This window comes from Podarcis liolepis (assembly GCF_965112155.1).
Source record: "Podarcis liolepis genome assembly, chromosome: 7".
NCBI classification, from domain to species: Eukaryota; Metazoa; Chordata; class Lepidosauria; order Squamata; family Lacertidae; genus Podarcis; species Podarcis liolepis.
Window position 1 is genome coordinate 47,066,756 of NC_139561.1, and position 24,491 is coordinate 47,091,246.

A 24,491-nucleotide genomic window follows, 5' to 3' on the forward strand; every position below is an offset into this window, starting at 1 on the left:
GCCACAGTATTAGAACTTGGTCCCTTTCCCTGCTCCCAGTAGTAAGTATACAGCTCAACCTGATTCTTGCACAGGGTCAGTAAGGTCAGTTTCATGTGGCATTCATCTAGAGGCCAGCCTCTAACCCTGGTGAGCAATCCTTAATTCTCATTTAGTGATCACCTCTTTATCTACAGTTAGCCTTGCAGGGTGACCTGTAGGGAGTTACGCAAAAACCCCTGGGTTGCCCTGCTGGTGGTGCCCTGCCACCTGTGGTGGGCTTTGGCTTTATGATGCAAGATTTGGAACTCTGCCAGGCCAGAAGCTGCCATTTATGGGTCTGAGTCCCCATATGCCCTGCTGCATACAGGGATAGTTCTGATAAACAAGCCTGCCTACGGGGACAGTTGTGATGTTTGCTGGTATAGGGAGGGATGCTGTGCCCAGTCAAAAGATGAAGTCGTCACCTGAGTTCTAAATCATTCCATCAAATGGGCGAATCTGCAAATCAGGTGCGTTAAAATTTTTGACAGCTGCCTTGAGAACTTTGCCTGTATAGTTTACAAACTTAACTCAGGCTTGAATTCGCACCTTACTATCTGTTATGACATGATGCGACTGTTCCATACTGCTGTTCCATACACTGCATGTTCACCTAAGAAGTGCCCTGCAGCTGGCTCTCATCGTGCCAACCAGATGCCTAAGGAAAGCCTGCAAACATCACCACGAGCGCAGAAGCACCCTCCCACCCTTGTTTCCCAGAAACTGGTGTTTTCAGCACCTTTGGGGCAACCCCTCATTTGTGACAGCATCCTTCCCTAGACTCCACTTATGAGTGTAGATGCGATACACAATTTGTGAACATGCAAGATTTCCAATCAATTTTGCCTCGACAATTGCGCCGCGTTCTTTTACGAAGCCTGGGCGTAGCCGGCAGAGTCTGCGCCGCTCTCCGTCTCCGCTAGGGGTCCCTGTTCCGCACAAACACTGGGCGGCGGCCCCAAAAAGCTTGAACTCATCGTCCAGAATATGGTACCGCTCCTTAGGAGTCCAGGACGCTGCCTGACTAGAACGAAGCGCCCGTCCCCTCGTCAGGCAGGAGCGCCGCCTTGAAGCTGCCGCTTGACCCCACGGAGAAGCCGCTGCTGGAGGTGCCAAGCGTGCCTACGAGAGTCGGGCGCGGGAAAAGGGCCCCGTGGCGGCGGCGGCGACCCGGCACCGGGCAGGACGGTCGGGGTCCTCGGCGCTGCGCGTGGGAAAGGCGGGGTCCTCTCGGCGGGGCCTGGGCGGATGAGGTCACTCTTTGTGGTGGCTGCCGTTGGCAAGATGGCGCCGGTGCTGGCGGAGAAGAAGCTGCTGGGGCCGGACGGGCCCGTGGCCGCCGAGTTCGCCAGCGAGGAGGACGAAGGGCAGAGCCTTTGGTGAGGAACCGCGCTAGGCTGGCCTGGGCTCCTGGCGGCTCCTGGCTGCCGGGCTGGCATTGGCCAGGGAGGGGCAGCGGTTGCTCTGTCTGCCTTCCACAGTCCTGACGGGAACTGGGCTTCAGCGGTGGGCTCGGAGCCTCCGTGCTCCCGGGAGCAGCCGTTGCCGGGGCTCCGCCGGGTCTGCCTGGAGGCCCCAGGCTCTTGGCTCTTTGACAGCTCAAGCCCGGCTCAGCCTAGTGTTGGGAGGGGCGCCTTGTGCAGTTATGAGCCTTGAGGAAGAAGGGCTGGTTGGGGTAGGAAGGGTCGCTTCTCCCTCCCTGTCTCTTTTTCGCTGTGCAATTACAAGGGTGCATAGATGTGAGCCATGTAGGCAGCGAAGCCAAGAAGCTACGTGTCGGTGGGGTACAGAGCATCCCTTTTCAAGTAGGATTATCTCTTCTCTGTCCCCCACCCCACCCCCGCTTTCCATCGAAGGATTATGCAGCAGGGACCTCCCCGCCCCCCATGGAGGCCCAGGAACAAAAATGCAGCGTTACCCTCTTGTGCCCACTTAAAATGCGATGCCAGCAGCTCTAATCTTGACCTAGCTGGCAGCCATGGTTGTTGAAAAAGCTAATGAGATAAAATGACAGGCTCTGGATTGCTTTGTTGATGATTACTTTCATTGTGAATGCAGCAGAAACCCATGCATTAGCAGGGCTGACTTCTCAAGTGTTCATGTGATGGTGGTTTAGATGAGCAGTGGATGCACTTTGTATTTTCACCCAGCCTACTCTCTTGGTATATTTAAAAACAGCATTCCTACACTCAGACCCATCTATTTAAACAGAGAAAAATATCTAAACCAATGTGTGGTTCTAGCCTGACAGCTTTTGTCCAGAAATATTGTGCCAGGCTGAACTCTGAAGCATCTAGTGCTGGTCTTACTTTTCTTCAATTGTAGATCTATAGAATTGAAAGGGACCTTGGAGGATATCTAGCCCAAACACCTGCTTAATGTAGAATCAACTACAGCACTCTGACAAAGGACTCTTCAAATGCTGCAGAACTGCCCACAGACACCTGCTTGATAGGCTGGGTTATAAAATCTTGGCGGCTTTAGAAGATGGAGTAGATTGAAAATGCAGTGCCAGTCAAATTAAGAATAAAAATTCTTTAAATTATAGAGTTGGAAGAGATCTATGAGCCTTCCCCACTTAGTGCAGGATCTTGCAACTACAGCACCCCTGGCATTGACTCTCCAGTTTCTTATACATGCCTAGTTTAGGAAAGCCCACTTCCTCATGTGACAGTCAGTTTTGTTCCACTGTCTATTGCCAATATGAAAATTATGCTAACATTTAGACAAAATCTTTGTTCCCTGCATTTTCCCTCCATTGATTCTGGTCCTGTTCTCTTGAGCAATAGAGCTCCATCTGTTATGTGACAACTCTTTAGCTATTTGGAGATTGGTATTATACTTCCCCTTCTCTTCTTCAAACTAAACATACTTTTCAACCATTCTAAACAGAGCTTGGTTTCCAGACCTCTCACCATCCAGGTTGTCCTCCTCTTAATGCTAGTTTGTCAATATCCTTCTTAAAAGTGTAGTGCCCAGAACTGGACATAATGCTCTTAACTTGGAGAAATCAATTATGGCATTATCTTTTTTTGTAAGCAGCTTTGACTTTAATTTTAATAGAAAAGAGAGGTGCAAATACTAAACTAAATTATTATGAAATCATTTTTTCCCTGTGAATATATTTGAGATTCTGTAGCCCCATTGTAAAATAGCTTAATTTATATTAAAAAATACCCTATACTGATCAACTATTTTTTTCACGCGTTCTCTCTTGTGCAGCACCTTTGTATCCAGTCTTCATTTCTATGATTATTTTGTATTGTTTTTGGTTGTATCTTAGCTCTTTTGTATATTTTGTTGTAACCTGCTCTGGAATTTTGTATGAGGTGTGGTCTATAAATAGCTTTATATATAAATGTGTATGTTTGTTGGACTGCAAGATCAAGTTGCAGAACTGACCCTCAGCAAACACTACAGAAATTCATGCTCTGCTTGGGAGCTCCCTTTATTCTTGTTTATGCTCAGGTGTTGGCATATGCACAATATTTTTAACAGTATTATGTAACTTCCCTTGGAAGTTTATAGGAATAGGTAGTAATAGTTACATTGTGATATACAGAGAGGCTGTTTCCAGTATCAGATATGCTCTGTGACCACTGAAGCATTATGGGTTCTGATTTTGCCTCTTGCAGTGGAGAGCATCTGAAAGCAATGCCACTTGGGGGAATTTTACTATTGTGAAGGAGGTAGCATTATAACTTGATGTACTCCTGAGCAAGAGAGAGTATATCAGATCTATGCAAACAAATAGGGCTATTGTGTTTTGTTTTATATGTGCAATCTGAGTGATTTAGTATGACATGGTCTTATTTATTTGGACAGATGCTTACTCTTGTTTTTCAGCTGCTACTGGAACCCTACATGTTTTGTAGAAGTTGGCCAAACCTGGCAGTCTGGCCTAAAAATGTCTCTTCCAGCTCCACTTCTGTGCTCTAGGAGAAGATCTAGAATTTGAGCAAAGCCACTCAGTAGAATTTAAAGTGAGGATAAAGGAAAGGCTAATGTGCACATTGCTAATGAGGTTTAAGTGGCTAGGGATTTGAGCATCTGTTACCCATGAGTGTCTGTGTTTGCATTCTGGTGGAGACAGGTCTGCTGACATATTGCTAGAAGTATATCACAATTAGGAATACATTGAAAATTCCCTTCAGAATAATGGTGCTCGGTAGTACTGTTTCTCTTCCCCCTCTTTTTTTGAAATATTTTATTTTTTCCTGAGTTTCAATATTTAAGGAAAGCATTAGTTGTAGTAATAAAGAATCTGACGGTAGTAGCATAGCCCCCTCCCTGCATAGTGGAATTAGACAGCATTATCAGTGAGTTCTGCTTTTCTTAAAGATATATGTGTATATCTATTTAAAACAGACAAAACCAGAAATTTCATCCACAGTAACTAAAGTGAAACTGGAAACTAAACATGTTGTATTTTTTTTTAATTACTTTATTAAGCAAAACTAACAAGATTAGTGGACTTAAAATATACTACTATCATTTGAGCATCAGCAGTGAATCAGCTGTCTTCAGAGTAGCAGAATTTCATGAGAGGTCAGGTTTCCAAAAACACCTTTGCTACCAAGTGTCATTGCAGTGCTGCATAGACAAAAACAGCACATAACTCATAACACTTAGTGTTCCAGTCATTGTAGTTTTCCATTATAGGCCAAAACTGGTGGATTGAGCTTTCTGATTGTATTGAAATAAATAATACATAATTTTAAGTGAAGACAACTTACATAGAATCATATAACTTTATTTAACTGATTTAAATAAAGTTTCCTTGTACATTGTACATTTCCTGAACAAGCATGCATACCTAATGGTTGCTTTATTAAAAAAAAAGGTTGGCAACAGCATAGAGCCTTTATACAATCTGGGAACATAATCCAAAACCCCTGGCCATGTCACCCACCTACCTTTTGCACTACACAACTGTATCTATGTAGGGATGGCTGCAGGAGCTGGATTGTGAAATCAGTGGATTTCTGTTTGGCCCTCTGTACACATGCAGGAGCACTAAGCAAGCTCACTTGGTAAGGGACATGCAACCCCTCTAGGCCCTCAGGACTCTCTCCTGGCTGCCCTACCCTCTTCCAGGCCACACCCTTCACTGGCTCTGCAGCATACCTTCTGCAAGTACTTTTGCCTGGCTGGAATGTATTATTGAACTGTGATAATGCTGTTTCCTTGCCTGGATGGAAGATGGAGACGTCTCTGTGTGTGAACAGAAACCTATGGCTTTTGCATGGCTGGAATGTAGCCTGTACGAAGGTAAAAGTTACATCTCTTACTCTGTACACTTTTGCTTCTTGCCCCATCCACTGCTGGAATATGGCACCTGGAAGGTCTCATTCCTCCTGACTTAATTGACTTTGAAGTCAGCGGGTGATCCTGGTGGGTGATAGGTTGGTGTCTTCTGGGTCTTCTTTCGGCCCATGGTCTGTACATTTGTACAAGAGGCTAAATTACAGCCATGCAAAAGCCAGAGGTTTCTACACTTGCACATCCAACCTGACTGTCTCCCATGTTCTATCCTGGCACGCAAGAGGTATTATCACAGTTCAAGGACATGGTTCAGCCAAGCAAAGGCACTTGAGGAGAGCGCTGAACAGGACCGGTGACAGTATGGCTTGGGGATAGTGGCAGGCCTGGAGAGAGTTCCAAGGGCAAGAGAGAGGTGCCTGTGGAGGGCTGCATTTGACCCCTGAGCCTGAGGTTCTCCACCCCTGAAATACATAAACTTTCCTGCACAGAAATGCCCTTTGACAGTTATTTTGTTTCATTTGATTTGTGTTATGTCTCAGACAAACTAATAAGTGAACTTGTTTTATGCAGGCACTCAATACTGAGTGAAGTTGCCACACGATCCAGGTCTAAATTACCCACAGGCAAAAATATTCTTGTCTTTGGTAAGTATCAGTGAGTAATAGTGGGAGATTCTTATGGGAATTCTGACACTGGATTACTTTTTAAAACAAATTTAACTGATAGAACAAAATGAGCTGTTTAATTTAGTACACAGCCTATTTGGAGGCATGTAATATAATATTAGCCAGGCTAAAGTTGATCTTGTATCTTTTTTGTGCTGACAAAATATCTTAGATCTAATGTATTGACAAAAGAGCTTGTGGTGCATGTTAATAGCCTTAAGAAGATACATTCAAAATATTAAAGATGCAAATGTGACCTTTTTGTAGAGTAAGTGAAAGAGTAAGTTCAGCTTATGAATGTGAATTGTGATGCTGAAACCAAGAGAGTCTCTCTTTCCTGTAATGGGGCTATTTTGCTACCCTATAAGAGAATAAATGAATTGTTTCTCCAGCGCCCACTAAATTCTAAGCTCAGAGACTTGATCATTTCCTGGAAGAGATGAGCTTCTTGATGTTTGTTTTCTGCCCTCTAAACCTATTGGCAGGTGATGATGGCTCAGGCAAAACAACACTAATGACTAAAATCCAAGGAGCAGAGCATGGGAAGAAAGGAAGAGGCCTGGAATACCTGTACCTAAATATCCATGATGAAGACAGAGATGGTAATGTATTTGCCTTACTTGCATGTCTTGTGCTTAAAGCTGAAGGCTGGCCTCTTCTAAAGGGCAGCTGATTTTTCGACTGCCTTCTCAAAGCCTCTGACAAAGCATGTTCAACAGTGTTCAATAGAGCTTAGTCCCATGTGAATATATGCAGTAGTAGTAGTACTAGTAATAATAGTTGTTATTATTATTAATAATAATTTGTACCCCGCCCTCAGACTGGGTTGCCCCAGCCACTCTAGGTGGTTTCCAGCATATATAAAAACATAGTAAAACATTAAACTTTAAAAAGCTTCCCTATACAGGGCTGCTTTCAGATGTTTCCTAAATGTTATATAATTACTCATCTCCTTAACATCTGATGGAAGGGCATGCCAAAGGGTGAGCACCACTACCCAGAATAATAATTGCAGCTGTAATTTAATCCATTTGTTCTTTATATGTTGAGAAATGCTCCCAAAATGATTCACCTCTGTTGTTGCTCTAGCCATGTGATACCCTTCATTAAATCCCTACACTTCTTATCCCCTCCTGGATACTGCACAAGACTTTTGTCCTCACTTGAAAATCCTCCATGGCTATCCACTTCTTATCTCTCTGCTCTTAATATCTTGGAATACTCATATTTGTGACTGTTTCTCAGTCAGCTCCAACACCATCAAGTTTCCTGCTCCCTGAAATGACCTTGATCTTCCTCTCTTTCTGCCTAGACATGTCCTTCCTTTATTTTCAAATCCCTCCTTTAAAAAAAACACTTTTTCTGTGAAGCCTTTGGAACAGTCGTGGGGAACACACGAGCCTCTAGATGTTGTTGGACTCTACTTCCCATCAGCCAGTGCCAGTGTGGCCAGTGATCAAGGATGATGGGAGTTGTAATCCAGCAGCATCTCAGGGGCCATAGGCTCCCCATCACTGCTGTGGAGTAACCCTTAGTCCTAATATCCATTGCAGCTAAGCCAAAGTGTGTGACTGCAATACACACACATACTATCATTTGCTTGATCCTGGTTCCAGTTCCTTCCTCTTCCTTTTTTGTCTCACTTGTGTCAAATTTAAGATAGGTGTCTCTGTGGGATTAAGGATTTGTCTTCTCATTCTTTGTAAAATGCCATGTATATAGGTGGTGACTAATAATAACTGTGGGAAATGATTTCTTAATGAGAACATCTCTCCTTCCTTTCAGATCAGACCCGTTGTAACGTCTGGATTCTTGATGGGGACTTGTACCATAAAGGGCTCTTGAAATTCGCTGTTTCAGCAGAATCACTGCAAGAGACCCTTGTCATTTTTGTGGCAGATATGTCTAGACCATGGACTGTTATGGAATCCTTACAGAAATGGGCAAGTGTATTGCGTGAACATATTGATAAGCTGAAAATCCCCCCTGAAGAGATGAGAGATATGGAACAGCAATGTAAGTAATGCGAGACTGAAAGTTTATTTTGTATCCCTACAACTTTCCGGGATGATTGCTTTTAAATTCATATGCAGTTGCCTTATTGTAACCCACCAGTGGTCATGTAGCCTAGCATTCTCTTTATTCTCCCTGCCAGCAGTTCATGTTTGGGAGTCTTCCTTTCAGCTAGGCTTTGATCATGAATTGAAACGATATAGATAGTTCAGTGAGCATTGTGGCTGTGGGCATATGTTCTGGACTTGTTTGATGCACAAGTCATTTGTAAAATCTCATTCCTAGTACAGAGTTTGGAATTGGCACATGAATTGAAACAATATAGATAGTTTGGTGAGCATTATGGCTGTGGGCATATGTTCTGGACTTGTTTGATGCACAAGTGACTTGTAAAATGTCATTCCTATTACAGAGTTTGGAATTGTGAGAACTCTGAGATTTGTAAACAAATCAAATACAGTTTCTTTTCCATATCCTTGCAGAACAAGGTGTGGAGACTTTGGAATAATATGGATAAAACATATATTTGGAGAGCAAGACACACTGAAGGCTGTTTAAGAAACTGACTTCATTACTTACAAACATTGTCAAGAGCTTATGTTGCTAAATATTTTTTAGAAATCTCTGGCAAGAAGGTTGGTTAGCATGGAGATTGTTTATTATTTTACTCCATTTTCCAGCCAAAACTGGCTCTCAGAACAGCTTACAATAATAATAAAATCCATTGCAAAATTTAAGAGAGTACCTAAGAGCAATAGACTAGTAAGTAATAATGACTATTAAATTCAGAGCAATGTGCACATATGCACACATACATGGGGGGATTGATAGCAAATAATAGAACTTGTCTGGTTCTTAAAGTATCTCTACATCTAGAAGTCTTTGATGGTCTATCTGTGCAAACCTTACTAAAATATATTCAGGTTGTACAGCTTCAGTCATGCTTGGTCAACAAAGGTAGACCCCCTGTGAGGTGGGAGAAGTGCAGTTAAGAGAATATGACTTGAGGTTTTTACATGTGAGTAATCATGTGTTATCAGTTAATGCATGCAGGAGTCCCGTAAGTTTGAGGACAGTCAGAGTGAGGTATGGAACATTTCTGCACAGTGGCAGTTTGCTGAATTCCAGAAACAGGCATAATTAAAAGATAGTCAACTGTGAAACCAATAAGCATCCTGTAGTATTGGCTTTCCTGTCACTGATAGCATCAATTTCAAGGTTATAATACCCCAAGTTCATAAAAAGACTGTAAGGAGAACCACAGTTACTACTTAGTATTCTTCATTGTGTGAGCTCTCAGGTATGCATAGTCGGTTGCTATGTTAAAAACTTGAATCTATATTTATATATTAATGCAATGAGGTGGAAAGTGTGCTAATGAAAATACCTATGCAGAATTTGTGCACAATAGAAATGTCATTTAAATAGATGATAGTTCAGGATAGGAGACGGTGGTATCTAATTTCACATTCCCTTGATAAAGGGGTACAGTGCCGGAATGCTCTTCCACTGCACAGGGTTGGACTTATTACTGGAACTTGGGAGAACCTCTCTTCACCATGCCGTAATGTTCCTGAAAATATAGTTCATTCATAGTATAGCAAGTTTGATTGAAAGAAATGGTTTCTCACTGTCCCAAAGTTTTCTGACACTTTGCTTCTTTGTAAAGCAATGCAATCTGACAAGAATTTCCTGATGCTTTTGCAGACTTGCACCATTAACGGGGCACTCATTTTAAACTAGTGGGACAATGTAAAAGGTGGCTGTCAAAGCTGTATTGTGCAGTTTTTTAAACCAAGAGGATCCTATCAAATTCAGTGGGTAAAATAATCCCTTTCTTCCTACCAAGAAGTACATTTTGTATTGGGGATTACGTCACTCCATATCTGTCTCATGAGGCAAGTCATGTGCCAATGATGCCTATTGTGACCAAAGTCAATGCCTGCTTCTGAGCTTCAGCAAAATAAATTGCCATTTCTGTGTCTCCCCATTGTCACATTTCATGCAGTTTTTGTGGTGTTCATTCCTTTGCTGAAATGGAAGCTGCCAAGTAAACTGTTGAAAAATGCAGAGGGCAGAGCATTGCTGATTCTGTGCTTTCCCCCCACAGAAGGATCATTGTACCTAAAGCAGCAACTAAGGGCAGCCTAAGGATCCTATTGCTGCAGTCCTTCCTTGACGCGGGCGCTCACCTTATTTCTAAAATGCATCTCTGCTGCCAGTGGACAATTCTTGTCTGAGAGGCCTCCCTCCCTTCCAGTCCACACCACCAGGCTTCCCTGGTTTTCCACAGCTGTGGAATGCAAATGTTGCTCTAAGAGAAGTAGCTGTGCTTAACCCTTGCCCACGATTTTAACTGTTACTTGCTGTGTTTGCCTCCCCTGTGGGTTAAGGAAGGAGAGCAGTAGCAGTGGCAGTGTCACAAGGCATTCCAGCGCATGCCTGCCTCACTTCTGCTTGTGGGGCCTGTTGGATGAGTTGCCAAGTCTCATCTACTAATTAGTGATAACATGTTTAATGGAATACCATTTTAAAGTCTCTGTTAATTTTTTTCTGAAATGGTGCAGTGTTGAAGTTTCAAACCAAGATGTACTCAAATGGTCTCTGAATGCTGAATTAAAACTCATTACAGTAATGACTAATAATTTATGCAGGGAGAGAGTGTTGCTTTATGCTAAAAAGAAAACTTGCAAGTTAAAGGCTGCATTTGCATTTCACAATAAGCCAGGATTCCTGGCTTATCCTGGCTTACTGTGAGTGTGCATGCTGGTGCATCCAGCTGGTTCACTTCCCCCACCCTTTGTGCAGGTGGGTAAAACTAACCAGGAACTGCTAGCCTGTTGCAATGTGGGAACCCGGGAGGAATCCTGGTTTGTTTCTCCCAAACAAGTCAGGATTTGTATGCTAACTTCAGACCTTTTTTAAAGCACCTTGGCCTCTTTGGGAACCATAGACCAGGATCCCGGGTTTTTTGCATGTTGTTAACTAGTCCTTCCTGGTCAGTTAGCTGGTCAATTGAAGACTCATCTTCTCCTCTGAGAGGTAAACATTGTTTGGAATCTCACAATTGATATGTTGCTTCTTCTGTATTGATTTTGTTTATGAGTGTAATTTCTTTTAGACATTTTAATCTTTTAGTAACTCTTCTGTATTTTTGTTTGATTATTTTGCAAACTTCCATGGTATCCAAAAGGATGAAGGGCAGCTTAAAAAACAATAAATAGTTTTACTGAACCTCCACATTTTGCTTAACCTCAAAACATATTCCCCTTTGCATAACTTTAAAGAGTGGTTTTCAAGTGGTGCTTGACAGCAAAGCGAATTCCCTCTTCTCTCCCCTCATCTCCAGGCTCTGTGTGCCCACCAGATAGGTTCCAAAAGGTTGAGGGACCCTCCAAAGTGGAAGGGGCAGGAATGAGAAATTACCCTCACCCAGTGCTGTATATCACCCAAAGTATTTTATAATTACATGTAAAACTATTTTTTTTATCATAGTTGTGAAGGCTTTTCAGGAATATGTAGAACCTGAAGATGGGTATCAGGGGTCACCGCAGAGAAGAGGCCCATCAGGACAAGATGATGAAAATGTAATTCTACCACTTGGAGATAATGTTCTGACTCACAACCTCGGCATCCCTGTGATAGTAGTTTGTACAAAGGTAAGTTTGAGCTCTCATTTACTGGCAGTTCTTGGAAAGTATTTTGGTTATTGCTAATGATATGTTTTATTGCCCTCTTGCGTTTCTTGTGATCCTGATATACATTGTGAGTGTTTGTCACTGCCCATATAAAATAGTGTAATTGTCAGTATTTGTGTGTTTATGTAAAAACATTTGGATTTTTAGTATGTCTGGGAAGAGCATTGAGTGCAGTCCATTTCTTTCTTCGGGATTCTCTGTTCTATTAGTTATTATCCATATTTTCAAATCTGTAAAATGTCTCTCAGTTAAATTCAGAGAATGGAAGTTCAGTTTTTAATCTTATACACACACCACAAAAAAGCCCCAAACTTTAAAGTGTGATCAACAGTTGTAAACTTTTATCTTCTGAAGCATGAATATGCAAATTAAAATACCTTTCTGCATTTGTTTCAAAGCTGAGGAGTAAGGTGTCTTAAAGTATGTGATGTCTATGAAGTTTAAATGTGTGCTTTTGTGATATTTTAATAAAATATATTTTGTCTGTCCAAACTTGATGGTATATAATATCTGATGACTTTTGAAGTATTTTGCTTAATGACCCCAAACCAAGCTTGCTTTGAACACTAATTTATGCAAAAGTGTGTATGTTCTGCACACATTTTCCACTTCAGGCTTTTAGAATTCTTAAGACTTTTCTTTGTGTTTCTTTTTCAGTGTGATGCAATGAGTGTATTAGAAAAGGAACTTGACTACAGAGAAGAACATTTTGACTTCATTCAGTCGCACATTCGTAGATTCTGCTTACAATGTATCTTTTTCTTACTTGAGCTTAAGTAGTGGAATAAAAAACAGTGCCATATTGAGCGCTGTCACTTTACATAAAGCTCAGTATTCCATCATCTCAACCCAAATGTATGGTCTGAGTCTGCTATTTTCCCTCCATTATTGAAAAATAATAATTTGTTTCCTGTATATTTCATTTTTTGTATTGCATACGTAAAGACACTTTATCTCCACACTTTATTTTTCAGTAGTAGCCTGGCAGCCTTTAAGGACTGATAAATTTGCTCAATCTTAGATTTTTTTTTTGTACAACTAACAGTGCAGTCCTCTGCATGTTGATTCAGAAATAAATCCCACTATGTCCATGCTTGCTCCATTTTTACATATTTACACTGAACATCGTGGGTCTTGGTTTTGAGTAGACATGCATAGAATTGTGCTGCAAGTACAATTAGTTAATTATAAGTAGGAATTAATATATGTATTATATGATATATACATATATTAGTAAATACTGTGGATCACTTAGGAATGGCACTTTCTGTTTAAATCTAGCAGATTGCTTCTAGTCATGTTGCCACCTTATTTTTTTTACTTTCAAGCTCTCTTTGTTCCCTTTGTATTTCATTAGACACTGAAATGTACAGCCCATTTCATGTTAAGGAATTGCACATAGGGCCCATCCCATTACAGTATTTCAAGTATTTCATTTCTGGAAACTTTTCTCTGTTTAAAAAACATAAAATACAAATTTAGCAGATTAATTTCAATTGATCTTAATAACATTTTAAAAGTTTTCCTTAATGCAAATTAATAGATGGTGCAGCTTTGATCTACTCATCAGTTAAAGAGGAAAAGAATCTTGATTTGTTATATAAGTACATTGTACATAAAACATATGGCTTTCATTTTATCACACCTGCCTTAGTGGTAGAAAAGGATGCAGTTTTCATGTAAGTTGAAGAGCAATTTCTTGTACATTTACACTAAGACTTGAAAATCCCCTTTAATTTGAGAATAAGATAAGGGGGGAGGCTGATGGATGAAAAGGAGACACTGTAGTAGGTGAAACATAAATAAGATAGCACAATATATATACATCTCTTAAACATGCTAGGCAGAAGTCAGTCTACGTTGATTTAATGGAAGTTCCTTTCCAATAAGAACACTCAGGATTGCATATTTACTGCCTGAACTTTAGAACTGCTTTTCTGAAGCACCAGGTTATATTATCTGATGTGGAGTTGCTGTTGTTTCTGCAAGGAGACAAGTATCTCCCCTTCCCATTGCCACCGTGAAGTGGAATAAGCTTCTCCATCCCTGAATGTCTTTTGCCACAGGTGTGTCATGCAATGATAGTAGTGCTGCTCTGGAAAAATTAAGCTAATATGACTCCACATAACATTCTCTTTGGGATATTTGGCCAATATAAAGGCCAATGCCAACACAAACCATACGTTCATTTGTGTGTTATATTTCTGTCTCCTTCCTACCCAAGGAGTTGAGGGCTCATCTGATTACAAATGATCATAAGGAAAGGGGTGATGGTTTTGTGGCAGGTTGCACCAAATTCATCCTTGCCTTCTAGGCATAGGTGCAGTTCTTCAGTTGTAAGGTCACTTCACACAGCACAGTTTTAAAAGTATAAATGTGATCAACGCAGGTACACTTAGAGCCAGGATTGGCTCCATCTTCCTGCTGAGTGTGTGTTTGCCAGTGCACCCAGATGTGCTGTAGTGCTTTCAGTTGACTGTAAGGTGATCCAGGGAATTGGTCTCTTTTGGTTTCCTGCATTTCACAGTAATGTGAATTAGCATTATACTTCTTACTTCATTGAGGACAGTTTTGCTTTGTGGGAGAATGAAGAATGTCCCGTTTAATGTACAACAGTGTAATAACACTTTTCTGTATTTTTCTCAAATGCAAAAAGGCAAGCTAAACAAATATTTTCAAAATGTACCTGTGCCAGTCACCATTATTCTGTACTTCTGGAAAAAAGGATATGCTGATGTGCTGACATGAATCCTTTCTCTTGCTAGACCTGCTGGCTGGGACAATGAAAAGAAAATTTCAATTCTACATGAAAACTTCACAACAGTGAAACCAGAAGATCCATATGAAGACTTCATTGTAAAACCTCCTGTAAGAAAGGTAAGCACCATTGAATTATACATTACTTTATCAAGTGTGCAGGGCTGTAAGTAACCACTACAGTGAATTCAGTATCCTGAGCCATGGTAAGAATGCTAAGCCAATAATTTGACTTTATAAACCACCACCCTCATTTATTTGCCTAGCCTACAGTATTCCTTTTACATTTGTAACCCTTTGGGGACTGCAGTGAGGCAGGTGTACTGAAGTCTGATTGGATTAATGCAGAAGGTTTCAAAAGCAAACAAAACACAGCTCTCAATCCCTGACAAAATGTAGTACATTGCATTTCTGTATGGGAAGAGACAAAAGAATGGTGGCTTGGATCCAATGAACTATGAGTAGAAGACAATTGATTAAAGTAGTTCTAAATATCCTGGTGCAAGCTTTAGCTGTAGACTGCTTGCTGTGTATTTGGTGTATGTATGCAGTGTTTTGGGTTTGTGTTATGGATTTAGCATGTGACCTATAGTCTGGACCCCCCCCCCCAAAATACATATGCTCAGCCTCTTCCAGTAGATCAGCTCTGTCTAAAACATAATTTACCATGCTGGCAGAACAGCTGGTCCTGGATTTTTATTAAGCTTGATGTTTAAATAAACATATTTTAAAATACGTTGGTCATAGCTTCATTTAAATTAATATGACTTCCAAGTCCACAGTTTGCAGGGGGTCTGCTCTGAGGATGAGTTAGTTGAATACCACCCTAACTTTTAAATTTTGTAAACTGCCTAGGGAATGTTATCGATATACATTTAAAAAATAATGATGCACAAGAGGAGGCCAGGTCACAGACTATATATATATTTGTGACTTTGCATATAAAAGTTTTTGTTCTGAAAAATTCTTGACATCTACGCAGCATATCTGTTAAATTCCTATTGAGTTATGGATAAGGTGTCTTGTATTTTGGGGGGAACTTGGGGTGGAGGACACTTCTAAACTGAATCTGTCTTCAAGCCCTCCAAGTTGGAAATCCTCTCTTTAACCAGCAAACAGCCTGCTACTGCTGCTATGTGTTTAAGGACCTAATGGATTTGGGGTACTAATCCAACAAGAATTGAATACTAATTGGGGTACTAATTGAGCAGAGCTGCTTGCCCCCCCCCCTTCTGAAACCAGCCAAGCAAGAAAGGAGTCAGAAAGAAGTGCAAGGAGTTGTTGTGGCCAGAAGCTTCCACATGCTCCCTGCCTTCCTGTAGCTTCCATGGCTAGTATAGTACAGCCTTCCCCAACATGGTGCTTTCTAGATCTTTCAGACTAAAGCTCCCACCAACTGACCATTGACCATGTCGGCTGGGGCTGATGGGAACAGGAGTCACAAAACATTGAGGGGGCTCTAAGTGTGGGAATGTTGGCATAGCAGCTGTGGTACTAAATTTTTGCTGCTAGGAAGATAATCTCTCAGGCTGTGCTTGCTGCAGGATTCCCTCACTGGAGTTGCATGCATGTAAACAAGCACACACACACGTCTACTACATAACTTGTGTCAGACAGCAGAGAGTAGGAATTATTCCAGATTATTAGGACACTGAAGGGATAATTTACTATATATACAGCTTGTCATGGTAATGCCCCCCTTATAATTTGTGCAGCCATTTTTTGTTTATAATGAAGTTTTCTGTGTTTTATTCCTCTTCTCATCAGTTAGTTCATGATAAAGAACTTGCAGCGGAAGATGAACAAGTGTTTCTTATGAAGCAGCAGGTAAGAAAAGAACATATAGCCAGAATTACTTTTCCTTTGCTGGCAAGTGGGGAGGAAATCCCTTGGGGAGGCCTCTCCCATGTCTCCACTGCCTCTCCTCACTCCTCCGTGCAAGTGACTGGTAGAAGCCAGCAGAAGGAGGAAGGCAGAGGGAGATGCTGGCAGAAGAAAAAGGCTGAAATGGACTGCAGCTGAGCTGAATTTGCATGTTAAATGTGTATAAGATACGACTCAACTTTATCACATGAAGCATTTAACAACAGCACGAGGAATTCCATAGCATCTTGAGAAGCATATATCAACAGTTTCATTTTTGCATAAACATGACTCTTGGAACTTAACCCCCACTTATTATGTAATGCAACTGTACTGCAGAATTCTACCTCTTTTCCTGTTTAATTCTGGTGCCCTCTAATGATATCATTTGGGAATAACTTTGTAAAAGTGTCAGAGTCACATTGAGTAAGGTTAAGCTCAAGTTCACAAGATAGCATCATCACACGTTTTTAAATTTTGGGACATTTCCCCCTAGTATATTTAAGAGCTCTTTGTTCTTTTTCAGTCTCACCTTGCCAAGCAGCCAGCCACACCTACAAGAGCTTCTGTAAGTATGTGTTTGTAAGAAAGTAATTTGTTGTTTAAAATGTAACGCAGTTGACGCTGTAGTCTAAACCACAGTGCCTAGGGCTTGCTGATCGAAAGGTTGGCAGTTCGAATCCCCGCGACAGGGTGAGCTCCTGTTGCTCAGTCCCTGCTCCTGCCAACCTATCAGTTCGAAAGCACGTCAAAGTGCAAGTAGATAAATAGGAACCACGGGAAGGTAAACGGCATTTCCGTGCGCTGCTCTGGTTCTCCAGAAGTGGCTTAGTCATGACCCAGAAGCTGTACACTGGCTCCCTCGGCCAGTAAAGCAAGATGAGCGCCACAACCCCAGAGTCGTCCGCGACTGGACCTAACGGTCAGGGGTCCCTTTACCTTTACCCTTTAATTAGTAGTTTAAAATGTAAGCCTGAGCCCCATAGCCTGAATGATTGAAATTATCAAACCTTACTACAATGCTTGCTTAGTCTCTTTTTGGAATATTGCATGCAGTTTATGCATAACATTTTAAAAAGTATCCCAAGCAACTGAAGGTGTTTTGCTATTCTGTTACACTATGTGAATAGATCATTTTACCAGTTGAATGTATTTACAAATCTGTGCTGAGGTATACCCAAAAACTGATATTTGAAATTGACAAACTTTTTACAGTGATAAATGAAAACATGCAACTTCTACAGCAAACTCCAGAGTTCTCAAAATGATATATGGGCATTTGACTAGGGAAGCACAAGCTACTAAATAAAGTGGGAGGAGAACGTCGTCTGCTGTGTATGTGTAAAGAGATTGAACATTTAAAAAGAGAAAGGCAAGAAAGAAATAAAACACACTGCAGGGGGAGCCCATTCTGAGAACTTAGTAGGCTGTATTGGGATGTAACAGTAAGCTCTGGAGTACAGTTCATTTTAAGAATGCTTTGTTTAACTGTGCATGAGCTGTGTGTTGGTGTGTGCAGTTAAAGCTCTCCCACTTCACCCTTAGTTGAGTAGGGAAGCAAACAATGAAACAGCAGGCTTAGTGTTATGTGTGAGGCAGTGCTCGTGGTTTATTTCTCTCCAAACTAGCCATGATCAGGAAGCAGAGGAAGGGAGGAGCAGAGTGGGAGTGCTCAAATTGCATGCACAGGTAAACTAGTCATATTTTAAACAAACCACACTCTGTGGATTAACATTATGTCTGAACGCAGCCAGTATCACTCAAAAATAGTGGAAGCTCTAAAATTTAACTGATAGCAGTTTTCCTTATATTTCACTAAACCCAAACATAAAGTAATTTATGCAATTAGATTTGCAATTGAAATTTTACTTTTAAATTGCAGAGAGTTGCTACTTTTTTTTGGACAAAATATAAATTGCTGTTGCTTCCTCAATTCTCTTTAATCTGGAGAAGTTCACTGGTGTAATTTGGGAATCTCTGAGCAAAGAAGTGCTGGAGTACACTTTAGCAGTTGCATTTTTTCTCTTTTTTTCTTTATTGTTAATTGCATTGTTGCAATTTGTGATTGTCCAGGAATCTCCTGCACGAGGGCCTTCCGGATCACCAAGACCCCAGGGCAGGGCAGGCCCTGTCACTGTCCCCAGTGCCTCGCCAATAGCATCTGTTAAGAAGCCAGATCCAACAATTAAAAGTATGCACTGCAACCTAAACAACCTATTTTGTTTGTAATCTTTTCTTGGAACACTGAGCTTGTTAGATGAAAGGCAGATACTAATTTAGTGATAAAATCAAATATTCATGTGGCATACTCAGTAGGCAGCTGTTGGGGCTTTAAAATGTTTTTTCAGTTATCAGGGATGGAGAGAATTATGAACAATACTTGTATCCATAGTTTAATAATATAACTATAATAATCTCCTATAATAATAATATAATTATAGCAGAAAAATTCAGATTTCGTTGACTATTGAAGTAATGGGATTTAATATATTCTTGCCACAATTTAGGACCCAACAAGGAAGACAGTTTTATTTCTGAATGGAAGTGATGACCAGTTTTGCTAGAAGAGCCAGTAAATTGGGAAGCAGGAATAAAATATAAGACAATATACAGTGGTACCTCGGGTTAAGAACTTAATTCGCTCTGGAGGTCTGTTCTTAACCTGATGATTAATGGGGCCTCCCGCTGCCGCCGTGCTGCCACGGCGCGATTTCTGTTCTCATCCTGAAGCAAAGTTCTTAACCCAAGGTACTATTTCTGGGTTAGCAGAGTCTGTAACCTGAAGCGTATGTAACCTGAAGCATCTGTAACCTGAGGTACCACTGTATTTAAATATGTTTAATTTTTTGTATAGACCTCTTTGAAAAGGGAATGGGTTGATATGCCAGTTAGGAATTACATTCTTTGTAACATTCGTTTCCCTCCCACGCATCCCTTTATGCCTTTCGTATATTTTGAACATAAAGGATTGTTAATCTGCCACGGTCCTGTGTGTTTTAAACTTTTCTCCCCTCCTTTTAATTAGATAACGCTGCAAGTGAAGGTGTGCTAGCCAGCTTCTTCAACAGTCTCTTGAGTAAAAAGACTGGCTCTCCTGGGAGTCCTGGTGCCGGAGGAGTGCAGACCACAGCCAAAAAATCAGGTACTGTCTGGAGCCTAATGCAGCACTGGAGGGGCCCTAGCTCAGTGGTAGAACATCTGCTTTGCATGCAGAAGATCCTATGTTCAATCTGTAGCATCTTCAGGTAGGCCTGGGAATGTCACCTGTCTGAAACCCTGAAGGGCTGCTGCGAGTCAGTGTAGACAATACTCAGATTGTTCAGTATAAGGAAGCTTCCTATGCTTCTAAAAGCATTAATATTTTTTCATATTAACTTACTCTGCATAGACCATACTGAAATCCATGGATGGTTGGCTAATGTCAAAGCCCAATATTTTCATAAATAAATGATCCTGGAGCTGTGTCTCACAGAGAATTAAGCCGTTCCCAGTCTAAATTATCCACACCTTGGTTTCTGCTTATTGTTGTGATTCTAGAATCTTCCACGATGACATAGAAAGCATGTTTGCAACTGTTTTATTATTTGAGTGCTTTGGCTGAAATAGTAACCTCAAGTTTTCTTTAGGGCAAAAAACGGTTTTGACGAATGTCCAAGAAGAACTGGATAGAATGACTCGCAAACCAGACTCTATGGTAACGACCAACTCCTCTCCGACAGAGAACGAAGCTTGATTAATGCTTGAACCTGCATATGTAAATGACCAAATAACTATGTACATTGATCTGATAAGACCAGGAGTTCTCTGCTATGGCAGATGCTATAAGTTTTTCTTGGGGCAGGGGGAAATGAAATTTAACCTTCATTGGCTTGTCCCAGTATCAAGTGCACATTCAGGAAGATTTGCATATAAAATTCCTCTGTTTTAAGATAACCATTTTAGAATATAAATAGGGCAATTCTCTTGATTTGGGTGGCAAACAAGGTGCAGCTGCAATTCCTAGGGAAGAGCACAGAGAAGTAAGATGCGGGATTCCTGTTGAAAAGCCACCAGTGGCTGCTGGCACTAAGGATGAATGAAGTCCCCTTTTCCAAGTATACTGGAGTTGGCCATTCAAAACATATTTATACTTGGAGAGAATCTGGTGTAGTAGAGTGATGGTTAGATGAAGAGAGTGTAAGATGCTGCATTTAAAATAAGTGCAAGATCTGGCTCAGAAGTGAAAAGTATGTTGGACGGACTGGAGAAAAGCAGTGTTAATACATCCTGTGTTGAATAGAGATCAGATAATCATGTTTTAAAAACAAAAGCCTTTACAATTGGAAAGTGTCCAAAGCTTATATGCTGAGTATCATGGGAATTTTTCTTGTTATAAATTGCATTTTTGTTTTTTTGTTTTAACAAGAAGCTACATGAAATGTGGTGGGTGCCCTTTTTGTCACAGCTGACACAGGGAGAAGCTTGATTAGACCAAGTGCCTGGCACAGTGACGGATGTCTTTTGGAAGGTGCTTGAACCTCTTGTGCACTGTAGTACAAACAGTCTTTGTTTGTTTGACTTTACTTTGAATAACTCAGTAACTTTTTATAGTAATGTATAATTTTGAATCCTGTTTTCTCATAGCTTCTGCCTTGGGTTTTTTTTCCCCTTTTCCTAAATGCCAATCACATGGCCTGTTAAGAGCAATGAGTGACATATCACTTTCCCATGATGAAATGTGTTATGAAATACAAATCTTTCTTTTAGTAGCTGAAAACTCAGTCCCGCCTTAAGGTTTGTGAAACCTGTAATAATTTTCTTATAAGCTCCCAAAAAATTTGTTCCACTTTGCAGTAAATTACTAGTGTTTGTAGGTTTACATTGTTAAAACATAGAAACTAATGACTTCATTATAGCCCTTTAGTGTAGCCTTTTAAATGTGGAAAGGAATCTTACAATTGTCCCTCATTGCTACTCAAATAATTACCCAAGGCCAGTTTGAGCTATGAAAGACTCCCACAGTTAACTGAAATGGCACTTTTGAGTTTCTGCACGATATATTTGAAAAAGAAACACTACCTTGCGTTATAGTACTAAACATCTTTGTAATCAACACACAGAAGGGAAAAAACCACCGTATGAATTATGCAGAGTTTACTTTTTATTGATAAGGATTTGTGTGTTATGCTGAATCTTGTTTCTGAATAGAACACCCGTAATATTTATATATACATACATATATATATTGTTAAATATACAGAATGAATTGACCACTAACACAGTACTGGATGTAATTGCAAACCCTGTGTTACATCAAGAGGCCGCCTCTTTGTTTTTGTAAGTCTGTCTAACACTATCTAGAAAGCTAAGAGTATTTACTTGCATTAACTTAAAAGCATGTTTACTTGTGCCAGTTATGTGTTGTTGTTTTCCTTTCCTTTTTTTTACATTTTTATAATTTCAGAACCTCAGTTACATCCACAGTTGCCTGTATCTTAAATTGATGAGTTGTGGTTGGGGCAATTTGGTGTGTGGTTCTGCTGGCATATGATTTGCCAGATGTATGTTAAAGAAAACTGTGGCCACTCTAGCAGATGTGACTTGCATCCTGTCCTCGTGGCATGCAGCTTTATTATACTGTTAGGCAGCTGCACATTTTATGCCATGCATAAGTGCATGGCATGTTGGGATGGTTAAGTTCATGCTGGGTTCTAGCACAGGGAACTTTACCACTGTCTCAGTCTCCTTGCCACACGTGCAAAAGGCATAGAACCAGCCTTATGATTGGCTGGCCAGTCTAGAGCTGATGTTGGCTGCCTAGAGATAAGGCATAACATATTGGAAACAAGTATGTTGGACAAGCAAGTGTTTTGTGATGGTATGCGGTTCCAATGCAAGCCTTCAGTACACAACTGCCTCTTTCTGTTAATGTTTTTGTCATTTATGCAGATAATTCACTTTGTATATCAATAATGTGTACAAGTGGCTACTGGGTTTTTTTGTTTTTGTTTCTTCATTTTCATAAAATGAATGTTAGAACTGCTGCAAATGAGCAAAAGCCAGTAACATACCATTTTCCAGTTGTGCAAAAGAGTGCTTGGATCCAAACAGAAGTTGATTTTCCACCTCTACTCAGATAGTGCTTAAGGAAACTCTGCAAGTGAATGCTCCTAGTTTCTCAAAGGAAGAAAGCTGTAAGTAATGTAGTGTTTTTTGGTTGCCAAAGTCTAGCAACTTTGGAAAGCTGCACAGTTATCTTTTCTGGTGTTCTCAAGCATTGGAACCAAAGGCCAAACTGCAAAAGCCTTTACATTTTAAAAATACAATTAACTTTATTTTTCAGGATACACTTGTATGGTAGACTGTTAAAATTATTACATGGCTATATTTATATACGGTATATTGATTGCATCTACTGTTCATGTTTAAAACTTAAAGTAATAATCTATTCAACTTGAAGAGAGAAGGCAAATATAAAGGATTAAGGATTGGCCCTCCATCAAAATGCTATGTTTATGCTGCTTGATTTTTTTTTTAAAGTTTGCACTTTTTATTGGCATTTTAAAACTTGTTTAAACTGAACAGAACTTGTTGTATTTTATTTAATTTAACTACATTGAAAGTGACTGAACTTAACCATATCCATGCTGTAAATGAAAGTTCACTCTCCTATATGACTAAGTTTATTGATGTTTTTAACTTCCAATGAGGACTGCAGATGTATCCAATACAACCCTTAGTCCAGTTGTATGGCTTTAACCAGGTGCAGTCATGTGGAATCTTGCTTTCTAGTGCTGGCAAAAATGAGGACATGTTCTTTAATTAATGGCTTCAATAAACACCAACCAAGACTGCTTTACCAGTGTTGAATTGCTTTTTTTACTAAGCAGGGCAGTTCTGAAATTGTGGTTTGAGGCAAAGGATGCTTTGACCTTTATATACAATAATTTGTTTGTATGGCTGCCTTGCAGTGCACAATAACTGCCATTTTGGAGCGGGCTAATGGCTGAGCCATTGTGACACTCTGCCAGTTTGTTCTATGAGTTAATCCACTGCTTCTCACAAAGCTGGGATGGGTGGGGGGGACTAACCACCAGCCTGGGACCTAAGACCCAAACAATTTTGATGGTGGTGACAAAAAAGGGTGGGGATAATGACATACCAGTAGTTTAGGTGGTGAGCGTTAAGCTTTGTAGCTTGAAATGCTGTTAGTAAACAGGACTGTAGCAGCACTCAGGACAAATCACAAGCATTACAATGCAGTTTCCTTTGAAACACTGATGAAGTGAGGAGAGAATCAGCTTGTTCAGTCTAAAAGATGTGCATTTCAAAAGAAGCCTTAGCCCTAACATACATAATGATGGACCATGTGCATTTATACAAGATCACATACAAAGGGTGTCTGTTTACTGTTTAGATACAAAATATAAAGTACTGTGGTTTTCATATAGGTAACTTTTCCTGTATACATTTACATTTTTATTAAGCCCTTTTTGGTGCTTTGACATCAGCTTGTTGGGGGATTTTTGCTGTGATCCTATTTCTTCTACTTATTGAACTGAGTGGCAGGAACTGAGACATCACAAACCTCACTCCCTTTCCCCAGAGCAGAATATTGTATTTTGAAATTGTTCTTTTTAAAACAAACAAACAAACAAACAAACAAACAGATGGCTGAAATCACATTTAAGTTTAAGGCATGCAGCATTCAATAATTTTTTTAAAATGTGTCTGAAGCATGAAAAGACAAGATGAGTAGACTGATTTGGTGATTGATTTGCTGATTAGTATGTCTCACATTGTGAAGCTAGATATACCGTAATGAGAGTGGGGAGAGAAACCACTCAGAAGCTTATTGTGTCTATTGCTTTTTGATCAGAGGGCAAATAAACATGGGCCCATTATGTAGTGCTGGTTAAGTTATTCAGGACATCACACTAGAGCAGGGGTCTGCAACCCACGGCTCTGGAGCCGCATGTGGCTCTTTTACACCTTTGCCGCGGCTCCAGGGCGGATACTAGCGAGGGGAGGAGACGCATTGCGCGCCCCGACACTCCCCACTGTGGCGGGCGCTGTACTGGCTGTGACGTCGCATGGGGGCAGTGTGTGCATTAGTCACGCACCGTCCCGACGTCACCTTCCCACCCACTGTCAGATTGGAGGGCAGTGGCGCGCATGCTTTAAATGTCGCAATGGTTTTGTGGCTCCCAGGGTTTTTTTCCTTCGGAAA

The 24,491-nt window shown here is 40.6% G+C and overlaps 1 protein-coding gene and 1 long non-coding RNA gene across 3 annotated transcripts; one reads left to right on the plus strand and one right to left on the minus strand.

Annotated features, from left to right (window-relative positions):
* Positions 1-964: 964 nt before the first annotated feature.
* On the plus strand, positions 965-23,117 carry DYNC1LI2 (dynein cytoplasmic 1 light intermediate chain 2). 2 transcript variants are annotated; one of them, XM_083515048.1, is made up of 13 exons: positions 965-1,400; positions 5,857-5,930; positions 6,437-6,553; positions 7,737-7,967; positions 11,460-11,623; positions 12,320-12,413; positions 13,206-13,341; positions 14,428-14,539; positions 16,187-16,246; positions 16,809-16,850; positions 18,356-18,473; positions 19,308-19,424; positions 19,909-23,117. In XM_083515048.1, exons 1-13 carry the CDS (start codon positions 1,270-1,272, stop codon positions 20,013-20,015), a joined length of 1,503 nt encoding a protein of 500 aa, XP_083371174.1. In that variant the 5' UTR covers positions 965-1,269; the 3' UTR covers positions 20,016-23,117. The 2 variants fall into 2 exon arrangements, with proteins under 2 accessions (XP_083371174.1, XP_083371175.1); XM_083515049.1 differs by having other exon boundaries at positions 1,243-1,400; positions 5,857-5,934.
* On the minus strand, positions 22,788-24,200 carry LOC310712264. Its single transcript, XR_014528822.1, has 2 exons — positions 23,926-24,200; positions 22,788-23,894 (listed from the first exon to the last, which is right to left on the minus strand). It is a non-coding gene; the product is annotated as an uncharacterized lncRNA (long non-coding RNA).
* Between the last annotated feature and the right edge of the window lie 291 nt (positions 24,201-24,491).

Coding starts and splice junctions, on each gene's coding strand:
- DYNC1LI2 (XM_083515048.1), top strand. CDS start 1,270: ATGAGGTCACTCTTTGTGGTGGCTGCCGTTGGCAAGATGGCGCCGGTG. Junction 6,554..7,736: donor CCATGATGAAGACAGAGATG/GTAATGTATTTG, acceptor CCTTCCTTTCAG/ATCAGACCCGTTGTAACGTC. Junction 16,247..16,808: donor TGTTTCTTATGAAGCAGCAG/GTAAGAAAAGAA, acceptor GTTCTTTTTCAG/TCTCACCTTGCCAAGCAGCC.